Source organism: Leiobunum rupestre, chromosome 2 (genome assembly GCF_980474605.1).
Source record: "Leiobunum rupestre chromosome 2, qqLeiRupe1.1.hap1, whole genome shotgun sequence".
NCBI lineage: Eukaryota > Metazoa > Arthropoda > Arachnida > Opiliones > Sclerosomatidae > Leiobunum > Leiobunum rupestre.
The window spans coordinates 79950434-79967872 of NC_143385.1; the positions used below are offsets into that span (position 1 = coordinate 79950434).

At 37.3% G+C, this 17439-nt stretch overlaps 1 protein-coding gene and 1 long non-coding RNA gene across 2 annotated transcripts; one reads left to right on the top strand and one right to left on the bottom strand.

Moving 5' to 3' along the window:
• Positions 1–2604: 2604 nt before the first annotated feature.
• LOC149959177 (uncharacterized) lies at positions 2605–3361 on the top strand. Its single transcript, XR_016478378.1, has 3 exons — positions 2605–2688; positions 2880–2983; positions 3299–3361. It is a non-coding gene; the product is annotated as an uncharacterized LOC149959177 (long non-coding RNA).
• A 7009-nt stretch (positions 3362–10370) lies between these two features.
• Positions 10371–15764, bottom strand: LOC149959178 (uncharacterized). Its single transcript, XM_090167356.1, has one exon. It carries the CDS (start codon positions 15762–15764, stop codon positions 10371–10373), a length of 5394 nt encoding a protein of 1797 aa, XP_090023482.1.
• Positions 15765–17439: the final 1675 nt, after the last annotated feature.

Sequence of the window (17439 nt, forward strand, 5' to 3'; positions counted from 1 at the left end):
AATTATGAGCAGCTCCTAAAAAGAGTCCGGTACGATGTTCGTGGTCTCGAACCTTCCTGTCACTATGTTCAAACTTCTTTCGGCAAATATAGCAATGGGTGGATGATTCAAATTCTTTCTGTTCTTCCACCGATAGATTCATGGGAATGTTAATATTCATTCTCTTCATTATAGTTCACTCTCTTCCTCTTGTAAACACTCCAAAAAATACTTTGAAAATTTGAAGCATTATTTCAATTGTAAAACACTGGCTGCTTAATAAATTTTCGCTCGAGACCAGCTATTACGTATGCAAAACCGGAAGGACGATGCTTCCCAACATTGCTTGTACTTGACTTTTTTGGATCTGGCTTAGGAGTCTCAATTTTCTCAATAAAACATTCAAAGTTGGCATATATGATATAATCAACTTTGCATTCTCTACAGGCAATTCAACCCTCATAATACCATAAGCTTTGCAATATTTGATACGCTCTTTCAATATTCCTTCACTCGGAAGTTTTTGTAGGCAGTAATGACAGTAAAAGCAAGCGCGCTTTGCTTGAGCAAACAGCAGCTTGTTTAAGTTCTTCACCAATGCAAAGTGCATTTTGTCTTCATGCGCTACCAGCATCAAATAAACCCTTAAAAATTGCTCACATATATTTTCGCTAACAGAAAGTGGATATATTTCATCCTCATATACAAAAATGTTGACTGCCAGATGGTTCGGCATCTCAAACTTTGCAACTTGTTTTATCTCCATTGGGAAACTAATACCACAGCGAACAAACTCATTATGATACTGAAAGTATTCTCTTACTAAATGGTAATTTTTTCCACTGGATGTAAAGCTGCCGAAATAGACCCAACGAAGCACTTTTTGTCGTCATTTTGAATATTTATTAGCGCTTTCGTATTCTGCAACTCCTGGGGCAGGGGAATGTAGCTGGAATCTTTAAAGAGATCATTTTAGTATCTTAAATATTAACCTATATTAAAAAAGGTTCTTATCATCTAGTGGTTTATAGGTTGAAGACTTATATACCATTTTAGACCACGCCATGTTTTCAATGTTTTAAAAGAATATCTCTTAATCTTGGGGATCTTATATTTTGTAACAATTCCACTCAATGCACGAGTTATAGTCGAAAAATATCTTTATAATTACATAATAATAGACCAACTATAATTAAATCATCTTAACTAACAATAATTTGAACCCGAAAATAATTTTTGTCTCTATTTTCTTATATGAAAAACATTTTTATTATTTTGGTCTATTATTACGTAATGATAAACATATATTTTTTCTTAAAAATATTGGGAATTTATTCTTGAAGCTTACGTCTGGGTTGAACTGTTCATATTATTCTAAGGATAATACAATAATGTTTCTAGGTGTCATTACTTAACCGCTTAAACATAATTAACCTTCTATTTATGATAATTTAAATTTTATATGGTTTTTTATATATTAATTTAACAATTCCATGATTTTAAAAATAATCTTATGGTTTGATGAATTAGCATGTTAGCTGACAGGACTTACCTTTCTACACTACTAACCTTTTTTTCTAATTAGCTAAGTTTAATTGATAACATTTTTGGTTGAATGAGGATAGAGCTCGGGGAAACGGATAAATTAACCTCCAAAATTTCAATGAATCATAAAAAAATTCAATTAACTGTTTTTCATAGATATGATTCACGACTCTTATACGATTTAATATGCAACAAATAAGTTTTTATTCTGATAACTTTCGGATATGGATATAAAAGAAATGAACAAAAATTATCCTATCTGAACGCCGAGCCCTAAATGAGCTAAAGATTGCGCTGCACGACACTAGGGGGCTCTCCACGTGCGTTGCGCGCCGTTATTAAATAGTAGCGTGCGTACTCTCTAGTGTCGCGTAGCGCCATATTTAGCGATGCAGAGTAAAGATCATCTTCAGTTTTTGGCCACAAACTTATATAACATAGTTGGGCCATCTGGAATCGAACCTAGTGAAATGGTGAATACCCCATTCCCAAAGAAAACCACAACTATTGGCAATGTGACACCATCATACGTAGGGAATATTGTCAGTACTACATAAACAATGAGAATTCAAGTGTCTAAAATTTGCTTACTTTTAAGTTGAGTTATTAAAGACAGTGAGTTGAATCACGGCCGTCTCGAGATCTGCTTCGCGCTCATAGCGGCCCAGGCGATCGTACGAAAATTGCGTATGGGAAATTAGTTCAAAAACTTCTCACATCGTTTTCTGGCGCTAGTCTAGCCCCCCCTTGAGAAAATTCACAGCCATGTTATCGAATGGGAGGAACGGCGCGGAACTTTGGAATTTCAATTATTATCGCGTAATGTGTAATTTTTTGTAAAATATTTTTTTAGTAATATTTAAGTTTATTAATAATAAAAAATTTAAACACCTCTTCAGATTTTTTAACGCAAAGTAAAGTTTTGAAAAACGTTATTAAAATTTGGTCATTCTGGAGCCAGAAGTCACCGTTTCTGTATAAAAATGTAAACATAAACACGTGGTTCTCTTTACAGCTGTATTTTTGTTATGTAGTAACTTCCAGAGGCCTGTGTTTTGTATTAATGTTTAAAAACTTAATTGAATTAAAGTAGTAAAATAAATGAATTTTAAAAGAAAACAAATGTGACTTCTCTTGAAGATTATGTAAAAGTTTATTATTAAGGTATTAACTTGTTTTTTTAAGAGCCAAAATAAGTTTAATAATACATAATAGTTAGAATATAGGATGATGTATTATAATGATAATTTATACAGGACTAGTTGGAATATTGTTTAACATAGTATGATTATTTATTCAAATATTGACTAGTTGAAATATGGGTTAACGTGTGATAATTTATATGTGTTGACTAGGTGGAATATGAGTTAACATATAATGATGATTTATACTGGCATGGATTAACTAACTGTCACTTGGAAGATCTCTATGAATGAAAATAGTGATGGAAACTTGGAAGGTATTTAAATCTGATAAATATAATAAACCAAGGTGGATTTCCCACTGAATGATACACAACTAAACAATAGATAGGAAAAATTTAGAATTTACGACTTGAGTACTTTTTGAGAAAGAGGCTTATGCACAAGTTCTTTCACTTTCTAAAATTTTGCGGACAGAGTTTTGGTAATATTTGTGATAATTAGGGGTACGACCTTTCTACAAATTAAATCAGCAATTTCATTCGGGTGATTATTATTCAAATCACATTGGATGTAAGGGCATAGAGCAATTTTTGGCTACAAGTGGATTTCAATGTTTTTTAAAATTGCAGGTGAATCCCAAAGATAGGGTACAGCTCTCTCTAGAATGTTGTTACTATATCCAATATTAGCCATTAACAGGATAAAACTTTGCTGGGGATACCTAAGGTTTCCTCTGTCGGATAATTTAAATGGTGAGTCAGAATTAGGCACAATTCGCAAAAATGTTTTTCTTCTAGGATTTGTGCTACATAATCAGCCAAGTATGCGATACTTGCTAGCCGTCCAAAGCATTTAGTATGTCAGTAACTTCAGATGGTAATGTAACTTCATGGCTGATAGATCTGTGAATCTGTCTTGGGGAACGTTAGATGTTTTAGGTTTTTGACTAAATTCTTTTTCCCATAGTTTCATTACCGATTGGAATGCTTTGCCATCAAATATTGTGACACAATCTAATTATCACAAATTCCGCTATTTATTATCTGAACATTTATCTGCCTGGTCATGATCTTTTAATTATTTTTTACTCGTTTGTTCATTGTTTTCTTAATGTTGGCTTTGCTTTTTGCTTTTAATTATTTGTATATATCTCATTATTATTACTATTATTATTTTTTTTGCTTACTTTTATACAATTTTTTATATTCTGTTCATTTTTACCTCTCCGAGGGGACAAAGTCCCCTAGGAGGGGTTATACAACGACCGTGTCTGTCTGTGGGTCTGTGGGTGGGTCTGTGGGTGGGTCTGTGGGTGTGTCTGTCTGTCAGGACTGCGAACGCGTTCGCATTTTCGGTGCAAAGTGTAATCACTGCGTACGCAGTTTCTCAAAGGGTTGGCAAAACCACCGTGTGACGGTGAGCGTTAACGGATGCATTTGCGGTTTGGTTTGGATGGTGTTTTTTCGCTCACCGTCGTGACGGTTTGGTGTATTACGGTTTTTGTAATGTTTATGCGTGTTGAATTTGTTGTGTTTGTGTTCTGATGGATGTGCATGTTGAGTCTGTTGTGTTTATATGGGCGTTTTCTCTCCAACTTCTTCTTAATGACTTTGGGACGGACCGAGTGCTGAGTGTAATGCTACCTCTCAACGTCCAATGGCAGGGTTTCCACCAGTTGTACACGGTATTCGTCTTAGTATCAATTTGCGATCGCATCGGGCGGGATTTGAACCCGAGACCTCCTGATTGACAGGCGGACGTTCTACCACAGAACCACCGACACTTGTTACGCCTTATTGAAAATTAGACCTTCAGCTTTATCGGAAGCGTATTTAATAGAGTACGAAATTTTGGTTTAATTGAAATAGAATTGAAATTGAAATTATTGCATCGAAGAAATTCTAATTTAGCGTTTCTCTATTGATTAAAAACAAATGCGCCACCCAGGTTTCGAACCCAGACCATTCGGCTTGGCAGTCGAGCGCTCTACCACAGAACCACCGATAGCTGCTTAGATTCACTGAAATTAAGACAGGCATCGTAAGCATAATAGGTAATAAAGTCTTTTTTTATTAATGAATTTATGAAGGCCTAATCTGGTATTTTTTAAAGGTTAAATCTTGTTTTAGCGCAGTCAGCCGAGATTAGAGGGTTAAAGGGTAGACCCTGTGGGTGGTCCACTTTCTTAACGACCTATATATAGTTCTGTTAATTCAAAGGAGATAATTTAACGTTAATTGCTTTAAAAGCTGGCGGTTAGTCAAGTGGCTCTCTGTGCTTTGTTGATGGTAAGGTTTTTGCTTCTTGTAAATACATTTGGTGTGGATATTTGGATATCTACGATTTCTAACGCAGTCAATGATTTCTTGGGTGTGCGAGTCATTATATGATATTGGAAATTGGACGGCATTGGTCTTTTTCATGTGGTATGCGTCACAACGTCAACAGGAAGTGAACGAGTCGTCCACTACCAGATATCTACGGTATCTTCATCAAGGGCGAGTGTTGAAATAAAATGAGCGTTAAAGATGCGGCAAGTATTTCGTAAGCGAGTAATTCCAAAAAGCCTCTGTAGATATTTCATTAAAATTTGCTTCGTATTATATTTAACTGATAAACCTGTTCTGTAAAAGGGTTTAATTCAATTGTGCATTGTTATAGTACGTCTAACTTACTGTTGTAACTACTTAACTTATGATATTCTGAATAAATTAAAATTGGTCGTTTCGTCTCAATTATTTTAATTATAATTAAAATTTTATACCGGGCGGGATAGAAATGGGTTAATATTTTTAACAAATAACTCTAAATTGCGGAGATATATCTTTAAGGGTTATCTCGAGAAATTAATACCACTAGGGACAATTCTTCCGAGGAGAGGTATATTTTGGCTTGCCAACTTGTTAATCCTGCGATTCTGTAAGTCTACACATAAGTTGGCCTATGCGGCTTTGTAGATAACCTCTAAATAAATAAATAATGATATAGTGCATCTCTTAAGGATGGATTCCAAACTGAATATAGTGGCTCTTGCATCCAGCATGTCATTCCCTCCAGCCATTTGCCTGAGAATGCTGAAAAACATTTCAATAGCATCGCTCGTTACATTTCTTGACAAGACAAACTGGAAACCAGATTTAAGGAGGTATGACACGCAAGATATTGTAGACAATGAAGTTATTCTAATAGATTCATATGTTTCCTTTGTCAATATTTTCTTCTCGCAGTCGGTTTGAACTTTTTCTAGATATTGAGGAAAATAATTTTCTAGCAAAGAATGGACACTTGTTCTGATTTTAAAACTAAAATTTGAGAAATGTAAACTTAATTTAAAGAATAATAAAGCTATTTATTAAATAATATGAATAGTATTTTGGTTATTTATTTAAAATTCTGATAAAATAAATGTGAATACTGGTTTGAAAACTTAAAAACTTGAAACCTGTGAAAAACAAAATAAACTTTGGTTAGGCTTAGCAATTAACTAATATAACTCAATATAAGCATATTACTTTAATTAAATAAATGTTTTAAATGCAAACTTATTAGATAAAGATCAAATCATAAGTTGTATATCCCAAACTTTCCAGAAGTTTTTGAAAAACAATGCAAAAATGATTAACTAGTTGAATTTACCGCCATAGAAAACTATTAAATATCCCGCTGATTTTTTACATTTAAGGGGGGGCTCGGACAGCGCTCCTAGTGTTAAAAAAAGGTATTCGCGGAAATACATAGGAGAGGAAATCTTTGCCTGGGCCGCTATGAGCGCGAAGCAGATCTCGAGACGGCCGTGGTTGAATCGACGGATCTCAATGTGAGCAATCTCAATCTAAGCTAAACGAATCCCGCTCTCTACTCGTTTGCTCTCTCTGCAGTGAGCGAGCTCTCTCTAAATGTGGAGTCAGTCGCGAACGAAGATTATTTCGTTCGCTTTTTTCGCTCTCGGTCCAGAGAGAGAACGCGCCCAAAAATCTTGGCGTCGTGTTCGCATGTAGCTCATTTTTTATCGAACGATAGGGTCTTCTCTTTGGCTTCCATCCTTCCAATGAAATTCAGTTTTAAAAATAAAGCTTTTATTTAATCAAATTAACAATTTTTTTTATATTTTTATCACCAAGCCTATAACTATTCTACGTCTCCTACTGAAAATACTTTAATGGAACAAAGTTCATATTATTTTTACTCCATTCATATATTATTGTTAAAATAGTACAGTATAATTAACCACAGTATGTGTTATTTCCGGTGAAACAATCAATTGAATATTAAATTTAATTTAATTCTTAATTTACAAGTTTTACTTAAAAATGTTGAAAATAATGTTTATTTTATCTTAGGTAACAAATAAGTACCTTTATCATGAAAATAAAACATGTTATTTAAATATACTAAATGGTATCGAAAGACCCGATAGTATTGTTTTTACTGTCAAGTAATATGGGTATTTTTATCTATGCGCTTAAACAGTGCAAACGGTTACCCCACATATCGTAGGTTAGATTAAAATTATAAAAATTTGTTAATGTTTACTATGCAAGAGCCAACAATTTATCTTTTTATTATTTACAGTGTGTTATACACTCTTTTCCCGCCTATATTTTAACTTTATTTTCGCCCCGGTCGCAACTTTCGTCAACGGTTTCTCTCAGCGGGTAGTCTGATTTTCGCTTTATCGTTTCTGATCTTTGTTTTTAAATCTCGGTTTGATGATTCAATTTTTTTTATTTCAATTTTATTTTTTGGTTTTCTAGTTTTTCCTATGCTTAGTCTAATTTCCCTATATTACATATAAACCGAGAAGAACAATAAGTAATAATAATATGCTCTATAATTTAAAAAAAAATTAAATTTATTACGTTTCAAGGATTCGTTTTTGCCAACGAGCATATTTTGGCGCAAAATTTTAAAATATAATTTTAATTTATTATATTTATTAAATAATTGCTCTTTTCCGAATTTGGGTGTTGATTTACGCACTCTAATTATAAACAACTGAGTGATTTAAAAATTAAATTTAACCTCTTCGATGTGGAACTAATATTACGGCCTTGGCCGACTTGTTGTATTTTAAAAAATTTATTTTTTCTTCGAGATATCTCTCAACGTCATGGGTTTCAGTTTCGGATTCTGTAATAAAAAATTAGAATTAATGTAAAAATACAATAATAACAAATTAAAACTTTTATTTACCAGAATTAGATGTTTTTACTCGAACACCTCTATAAAATGTTTTAGGATTTGGTGTTGAAGAGGTAAATAAAACCCACTAATTTTTTCCAAACTTGGCAAAATCGTGCCATTCCTGTCTCTGCGGGATGCGCCTTTATTTAAGTTGAGCAATTGAAATGGAGTGGTCAGTTTTCATTTTTCGTTTGCAATCGCCAGATTGATTAAAGTTTATCCTTCGCGAGTCTTACTTCTTCAGTTTTTCTTGGCGAATTTAATTAGCGTCTCTTTCGGTCTTCCACTACAGAGTTCAAACGGAACCTAAATAATTGTTTTTTTTTAGCAATCTACTCGTTATGATATATCAACGCATCTAGTCAACTAGTTCAACAGTTTCAACTGTTGAGTCGAAAAGGTAAAACATATTTTGTTAATATACCTATTAATCATAATGAACTATTTTAATAAATAGACATATTTTGTTATAAGCTCTCTTTAAAATTCAAATCTGCGTCACGTAATTTCTGACATACTTTAGATTTTAGGATGTTATCATTTTATACATACTTTATAATTATTAATTAATATTTAATAAATAATTATGCAGAATGACCGAAAACGGTGACAAGACATATTCCTTTTCCGAGTCTGCAAGTTCGTCGACCTCTTCTAGCTCGGCAAAATCTACTCCGAGACATGATAACTCATACACTGAAAGTGTCAATGGACTCAGAAAACCTGAAAACGATATACTCATAGTGACGGACGTAGAATTCTCCAAAAAAAATTATTCCGGAAACTGGATATAAAAATATCCAGGAACATGCAGATTATGTTGGCAATGTGGCCAATGCTAGCGGATTGCCAGGTATAACAGCGTTAGTGAAATGTAAATATTGCGACAAAACCATCGGAGCGCCTTCCAACAACCCACATAATTGGGAGCGCCACGCAAAGGTATTTTATTTAACCATGAGCCAAACTGTTACAATATTAATAGTTAATTTATTAATATTCATCAGACACATCCGATTGTGTCCCACGAAAATACGAACAACAAAAGAAGGACAAAGCCTGAAATGTTTCCTAAACATAAGAAAGTTCCGAAAATGGGAAAGGGTTCCCCAAAACAGGATAGCTTTCGGAAAGCATTCTTAGATTGGGTAGCTTTTGATGGCGTACCATTTTCGGCAGTCGAGGGAAAAGGTGTCAAGCTATTAATTCAAGCAGCCGATAAAGAACTCAAAATCCCATCGCGTCGTACAGTTGTACGCGATTTAGAAAAAAAAAGTTGAACACGTTCTGATGCCCAAAGTGAAAGTGGGTTAATCTAATGAGCAAATCTTAATTACTTTAACCTAAACAAAATTTAATTTTTAGGAGTTTCTCGGCTCCCTTCAACCGAAGGAAATTCATTTGGCGTTAGATATATGGTCCAGTAGAACTCGTCAAGCTGTAATAGGCTGTTGAATCCAGTTTATCGACAAAAACTGGAACCTCCACAACCTGCTTTTGTCATTTGAACATTTCCCAGAATCTCACACGGGATAAAATATTTTCAAAAAAATCTTGTAAATTTAAAAAAAATTAAACATAGATCCTTCGTCGGTTAGTAGTAATTTTTTAATATTTACGTTCTTCACAATAACCACTTCACGCACTCATTACATATTTTCAGATATCTTGCATATGTGCCGATAACGCGGCGAACATAACAAAGGCGTTAAATTTGAGCGATGGAAATTGGGAAATTGTTTTTCCTAATCTAGAACCAATTGGAGAAACATCCGACAACGACAGTTCCGACGCCGAAGAGAGAGCTATTCAGCCGAAAGACCCAACCACCTATATTGCGGATTATTGGCGCGAATAGCTTTGGGAGAGCTTAATTTTAATTGGGTTTAAACCGGCGGACTGAAACACAGACTTAAACTTTAGCACTTAAATTTAGGGACCTAGCACGTAAATATCTCGCTGATAAATAAATAAATGGACGGAACACTTATTTAAAACATAACAAAAAACTGATTTAATGGTAACGCACATTGTTACAAAATATTGAGGCGCACATTGCCTTAACCCGCACAGTTGGGCTTTTTCAAAAAAACTGACCTGGAATGGCCGAGGAAAACACGCTGGACCCCTTCTTTTTAGGGGTTCTCCCCACTTTCGACGCCAGCCTGTCCCGCCTCTAGGACGACGGAAAATTTCCACCACGTCGGAAGATTTCGGGGAAACCCGCACGCCCAACAACTATCGAAGGAGCCCCGGTGCGCTCCTCGCCTTCCTTAGCGTCACTCTCTTTATTGTTAAATCTAACGCCATAAGTACATAAAATAAGTAATGAAACAGCAAATAAACGCGAACATTAAGAATACAAAAAATAATACACTGAATTAAAATACACTAAAATAGCAAACAAAAATACCCTAAACAGAAATTAATTAATATACAATATACAACTGATTAAATTTATATACACATAATTTGATTTTTAACATCCTCCCCCCTTTTGAACAGCGTTCAAAACGTTTAAATTTCAAGGGGATATAGCATTTGGATAGGTCGTCTCAGACGATTTCCATTTGGCAAGCGAACCATACATGATCGTACCACCTTATCTAGCCTACTCTCTACTACGTCTTCCACAACCGCCATTCTCCACATTAGGCGTGGGAGTTTACTTTCTTCGATTAAAACTACGTCACCAATCTTTAAAGTTTCGGTAGGGGTACAATTAGGCTTATGGTGTGCCGATCTCAATTCTAACAAATAATTGTTTTTCCATCTTGACCAAAAGCGGTCTAACAAAGTTTGTCGGTATTTTAACCGTCTAGTTAATTCTTGTTGATGTTGGTTTAACACTTCATTATTTGTATACACTCGGGATGGCAACGACGTTAAGCGTCGGCCGATTAAAAAATGAGCGGGGCTCAAGGGAGCCGGCTCTCCGGCCCCTTCGTATACGTAACTGATTGGCCGAGAATTTATAGTGGCCTCAATTTCAATTAATAAGGTCTCGAGCTCTTCGTAGCTGAGTAGAGCCTTTCCGAGAGTTTTGCGGAGGGATGATTTGACTGAACGGACCATCCTCTCCCAAAACCCTCCCCACCAAGCCGCTCTGTCCGCTATATAACGCCACTGTATTCGAAGGGACCCGAAATAATTCGTAACTTCCGGATGTCTAAGATTTTTCAAAAGTTCATTCAAGTCCGACTCTGCTTTTTTAAATGTCTTTGCATTGTCACTGTACACAATGTTACAAATTCCACGTCTCGCGCAAAATCTCCGAAAAGATAACAAAAATCTATCAGTTGATAGATCTGACACTAGTTCCAAATGTATGGCACGCGTAACCGCGCACGTGTAGAGCGCGATATAACATTTTTCGCCGTTTGAGTCGTATAACGGACCGGCAAAGTCGATGCCGCAAACCGAAAATGGGGGCGATGGAGTAATTCGGGCTTCCGGCAGGGGTGCCATGACCGCTACCGGTGCCTTCGCTCTGAATCTTACACACTTAGGGCAGCCTTGTACTTCTCTTTTAATTAATCTCCTTATTTTATTCACCCAAAATGTTTCTCTAATTTCAACTAGAACATCATCTACCCCGGCATGTTTTAACCGGATATGACTATCATCTACAATTAATTCTGTTAACCTATTTTTATGCGACAAGATCCAGGGATGCTTCTCCTGGTAGCTAATATCCGCGGCGTCTAGACGTCCGCCTAAACGCAATAGACCATCTTCGTCAATAAAAGGTGACAACGACAATATTTTAGAATTTTTAGGAATTCCAATACCAGATTTCAAGCCATTAATTTCGACGGAATAATTTTCTTCCTGCGCATGTTTCACCCATTGTTTTTCAGCGTCATTAATTTCATCCACTGATAAAGAACCGATAATTCTATCAATTTTCTTAGCTGAATTTCTACAATTTTTTACGAAGCGTCTAACCCAAGCAGTAAGCCTATAAACCATATTGGCGGAACTATATTTCGATAGGGCGAATAGGGGGTTTTTAATTTCCGTTTCAGCGACAATAGCCAGGCTAGCTTCGGAATGCACTCTTTTTTCAATTTGAATAGTAGGATTTTCCTCGTCAATCGATGCTGAATTTAACTTAATTATTCTATTATTTTCGGATAACCAAGGAGGTCCGAAAAGCCACAGTTTAGAGGTCCTGAGTTCTTCAATCGTTACGCCGCGCGATGGCAAATCAGCCGGGTTTTCAACTCCGGCCACATGTTCCCAAGAAGAGGGGTCTGTCAACTTTTGAATTTCTTTCACCCTGTTCGAGACGAAGGGTTTCCAACGGGCCGCGTTGTCTCGAACCCAGTGCAACACTATTGTCGAGTCGGTCCACATTCGAACCGCTCGCGGAGAGTACACTAACGTTTCCACTACATTAGAAATAAGCCTCGCACCTACAACTCCGCCCATTAGCTCCAATCGAGGTAATGTTAATTTTTGCAAAGGGGCGACTCTAGTTTTCGATGCCACCATAGAGGTGGTCACCTGGCCATTCGGATAGATGCCCTTTAAGTAAACGACGGCCGCGTAGGCGCCTTTACTCGCATCAACAAAACAGTGGACTTCTATTTCGGGTTCTATTTTTGTTGGCTCAGTTGCGAAATAGTAGCGAGGAATTTCTATTGTCGTCAGGTGGGGGAGCTCCTCGCACCACGCGTCGAATTTCTGGGACAGGTCGTCAGGTATGAGGGAATCCCATTTCAGCCCCCTACTCCACATCTCCTGGAAAATTATCTTAGCACGGATCGTGAAAGGGGACAACAGACCCAGGGGGTCGAAAACTTTGGCCACGATTTTTAAAACCCAACGTTTGGTATTTTCCTTTTGTCTTAACAATTTCAGAATTTCACTGACGTCAAAACTGAAAGTATCCCGCGCCTCATTCCACGATATGCCTAAAACTTTTGTATTTTTGGTGGGGCTGATTTGGCTCGCTACATTATTTTCTACCTTGGGTTTCTCCCCCCACTTTTCCCTTATTTCGCTAGAGTTACTGTGAAACTTTCTCAATTTCATCCCCGCTTCCGCTAAAATATTTGACGTTTGACTGATCATTTGATCGACTTCACTAACCTCTTTTTCCCCTGAAATTAAATCATCGACATAAAGGTCGTTATCCAACACTGCACTAGCTTTAGGGAATTTTTCAACGTAATTTTTGGCATGATATTTGATTGTGGCCGACAATAAGAACGGACTGGCCGTGCAGCCGAAAGGAACTCTCGCAAACCTGTAGACCACTAATTCCTTTCTATCCGTACCGGATAAACCCTTAATCCAAAAGAATCTTAAGGCATCCCTATCTGACTCTGCCACGTTAATTTGATGGAAAGCCTTTTCCACGTCGCCGGTGTAAGCGACTCGGTGTTTGCGAAAGCGCGCCAACATTTTGAAAACTAAAGGGAGGAAGTTGGGCCCCACCTCTAGACAAGCATTAAGGGAAAGGAAGCCCCTCGCGAGAGAGGAGCCGTCGTAAACAATTCTAAGGGTTGTAGTTTCGCTATTTTCACGCGTAACGCCTCTGTGGGGAAAATAATAGTGGCCGGTGGGCTTCGGATTCTCTCGATCATCAACCATTTCTACAATTCCCGATTTAATTTGTTCTCGTATAATCTCGTCATACTTGATCAATTCTAGGGGTTTCGATTCTAAATTTCGTAACAAGTTAATTGTTCGCTTCTTCGCGACTTCTAAGTTATTTCCCATTAAATCGCGATTAGGCTTCCAGGTTAACGGTACCACGTAGCGCCCCTTTTCAAATCTAATATTCTTCTCAAAATCACTTAAAACAGTTTCTAAATGGCTAGTTTTCGTGTCTACGCTATCGTGAATCCCTATTGACTCCAAATCCCAGAAGGCGCGCAACTGATCGGATACTAATTTTTCTTCCGACTGGGTGGCTACGTGGATCACTGCGATTGAGTTTACTCCTATAGATGATCCTTCTCCTTCTGATTTACCTTGTACTGTCCAACCCAAAACGGTGTTGATGGCCATTAAATCTGGAGAAAGTCTTTCAACTTGACCGTTTGCTACTCTCCAAAAATAATCAGCCCCAATTAAAATTTCAATAGGGTAGTTTTCCCCCCCGCAATTTTGACCCACTAAGTCTGACAAATCTAAGTTTCTATTCCTCATTTCTGACTGTACATTTTCTCCGGGGACTGCAAATACTGCCCCGTTGATAGCTGGAGTTTCCAAAGCTAGAATCTCTACTCGCTCTCCAGTGTTTACATTTTTAAGCGTGACCTTGACTTTTCTGCGCACTGCTCGAATAGGGGCCTCGCTTTCAAAGGGAAATATATTCATAGTTTCATTACCGACAACCTCTAACTGTAGCTTTCGGGACAAATCCTGCTTAATAAAACTTCGATGGCTGGCTCCGTCTAGGATGCACCTTACCCTGACGTTTTTTCCAGACCTATCGCTAATATCTGCACGCGCTGTTTGTAAAAGGATTACACTAGAGGTATTTGAACCAACATTTAAGGTTGCGGAAGTTTGCGCTCTAACCTGTTCGCTCGGCACTGGCGAATTATCGCTCGGAACTGAATTGGTGTAGTCTGGGGTTTTTTCTATATTTTGATCGCATATTGCTTGGTTATGCTTACGCCTACAATTTCTACAACTCTGTATTCTTCCTCTGCAATGATGGGCGGGATGACCGACTCTCATGCAGAGAAAACACAATTTCTTACGACTAGCAATGGCTCGTTTGTCTGGTATGGAAATACCTGTACAATGGTAAAATGGGTGTTCGGTACTATTGCAAAAAACACAAACTCTCTGATAATTTTGATTATTATTGACTCCAGTACTAAGAGTAGCTGCCGAAAACGGCTTACTAGATGGAACTTTACTATTCTGACTACCCCTAAAACTTGGTTTTTCTGATTGGGAACTGGTAGTCTTGGCTAGCGAGCTACTTGCTCTGTGGACAGCTAAGGCCCGTTCGCGACATTGGATCTCCCCACTTAAGAAGGTTAGCAATTCATTTATGTCCCACAGTTTACTTATTTCCCTTCCTCTAGTATATTGTTGTAACAGATCCAATGGCAACAAGCCTCCCACAAGATGAGCTAGGAACTCGCTATGGCTATCGGTCAAACGACCCAACGATTTTAAACCTCTAACCTCAATTTGGCACGTATCATACAAATTTCTTAGGGCCGCTACGTCCGTAGACGAAGATACCGAACCCATTATCATAAAATTATTTAGTCTAGCACTGACTTGCAAATCTGGCCTACCGCAAGTATCCCCCAAAATTTCAATAGCTGAATCATAATTTGTTTCTGTTAAGGTTAACCCTTCAATAGCTATTTCGGCTCGGCCTTTCAGATATGATTTTAAATAATTGAACTTATCGATTTTAGACAATTGTGGATTTTCGTGGATCGCTCCTTTGAACTGAGTCCAGAATGTCTGCCATTTTTCGTGACTTCCGTCGTATTTCTTTATTTCCAATTTCGGCAGTCGAACGGTTGCCGCTGGTGGAGAAACGATGGTAGATTGGTCACTGCCTCCAGAATGTTGAGATCCCGATGGTCGGTTTCCGGTTGGCGCTGGTAACACCGTCGGAATACTTTTGTCGTTCATCCACTTCATCGCTCTGCCTCGCCAAAGAACTAATTTATCCATGTATACTTCAATTTCTTCCAACTCATTGTCCTGCTCTTCGTCGGTCGTCAATAAGGGCAGTATTTTCTGGTCCAGTTCGTCTAATTTCGGCTCTTTGGCGTTCAACTGCACTATGTAATCACTAATATTTTGCTCCGAAATAACCGTAGCCTTTCCGAGCTCTTCTTGTATCAGGTTGCAGATTCGCGTCACACCGCCTCGAACGGATTTGCGCTGTTTCTCCAAAAGTTTTTGAACGGCAGCCATTTTCACTAATTGTCCAGTCTACAAACTTATCGCGAGTTTTCCCGGGTTTCGGCACCAATTAATATTGCGGATTATTGGCGCGAATAGCTTTGGGAGAGCTTAATTTTAATTGGGTTTAAACCGGCGGACTGAAACACAGACTTAAACTTTAGCACTTAAATTTAGGGACCTAGCACGTAAATATCTCGCTGATAAATAAATAAATGGACGGAACACTTATTTAAAACATAACAAAAAACTGATTTAATGGTAACGCACATTGTTACAAAATATTGAGGCGCACATTGCCTTAACCCGCACAGTTGGGCTTTTTCAAAAAAACTGAACTGGAATGGCCGAGGAAAACACGCTGGACCCCTTCTTTTTAGGGGTTCTCCCCACTTTCGACGCCAGCCTGTCCCGCCTCTAGGACGACGGAAAATTTCCACCACGTCGGAAGATTTCGGGGAAACCCGCACGCCCAACAACTATCGAAGGAGCCCCGGTGCGCTCCTCGCCTTCCTTAGCGTCACTCTCTTTATTGTTAAATCTAACGCCATAAGTACATAAAATAAGTAATGAAACAGCAAATAAACGCGAACATTAAGAATACAAAAAATAATACACTGAATTAAAATACACTAAAATAGCAAACAAAAATACCCTAAACAGAAATTAATTAATATACAATATACAACTGATTAAATTTATATACACATAATTTGATTTTTAACAACCTACTACAATCTGGATGAAGGTTAGATTTACTTTTTAATTAAATTAAGTGAAGGGTACGAAATTAGGATAAGTATGCTTAGTATTTTCTCGTTTGTATGCTGGAGCTCATTGGAAAAAATTTTCAATCCAGAGAGATATGTTGTTGGAAACTCAAACACTCAACAGCGTCAAAAGATGTCTTCAAAGAATTGGAGATGGACTATCCCTTCGCGAACGAGGAGGTTGATGAAATAGGTGATTATGAAAAAGAATTGCGCGCAGAGGCTCACGGGAGTTGGTTATTTTTTTGACAAAGCGTCGGCTGCTTAAATTCGTCTGCACGTACCGAGGCCCGCGGTCGTTCGCGTTTTTAAAAAGCACCAACCATGGATTGATTGTTTGAAAAGTTAGTATTTTTCTAAAATTCGAGGGGCTAACCACTCTTAGAAAGTCTGTACACCGGATTACGCTTAGATTAGCACTGCCAAAGGCAGGGACTTCAAAGATTACGCGTAATCCCATTAGTACAGTCAAAGGTACGGCTCTGTACACCGATTACGCGGAGTGATCTGCCCCTCGCTAAAATTATTAAAAATACATAAAGTTAACAAATTTATTATATATTTTTTTATTTCTTATAGTTCTAGACCAAGTATTGATAAAGAAACAAGCACAATTTTAGTTGACATTTTAAGGGCTGTAAAATAAATGACCACACTTATAATTAGCATTTAAATCTAGTATTATATTGTACGAACGGTTTAAACGTCTTTAAACAAGAACTGGTACTAACGCCTATGGTTGAAAGGAATTAAACCTGAAAATGAATTAAAATCAATTTGGATAGAATTTTAATATATTTCATTTAATAAATCAATTACCTTAATTTAACGACTTTGCAAACTTCTCTCAAAACGAAAAACGAAAAATCCTTTCGATTGAACAATGAAATTAGAGAAATCTCGCTAACCCTTGCCCA

What these genes read in the sequence shown, in the direction of transcription:
- LOC149959178 (XM_090167356.1), bottom strand. Translation starts at nt 15,764, where the DNA reads ATGGCTGCCGTTCAAAAACTTTTGGAGAAACAGCGCAAATCCGTTCGA.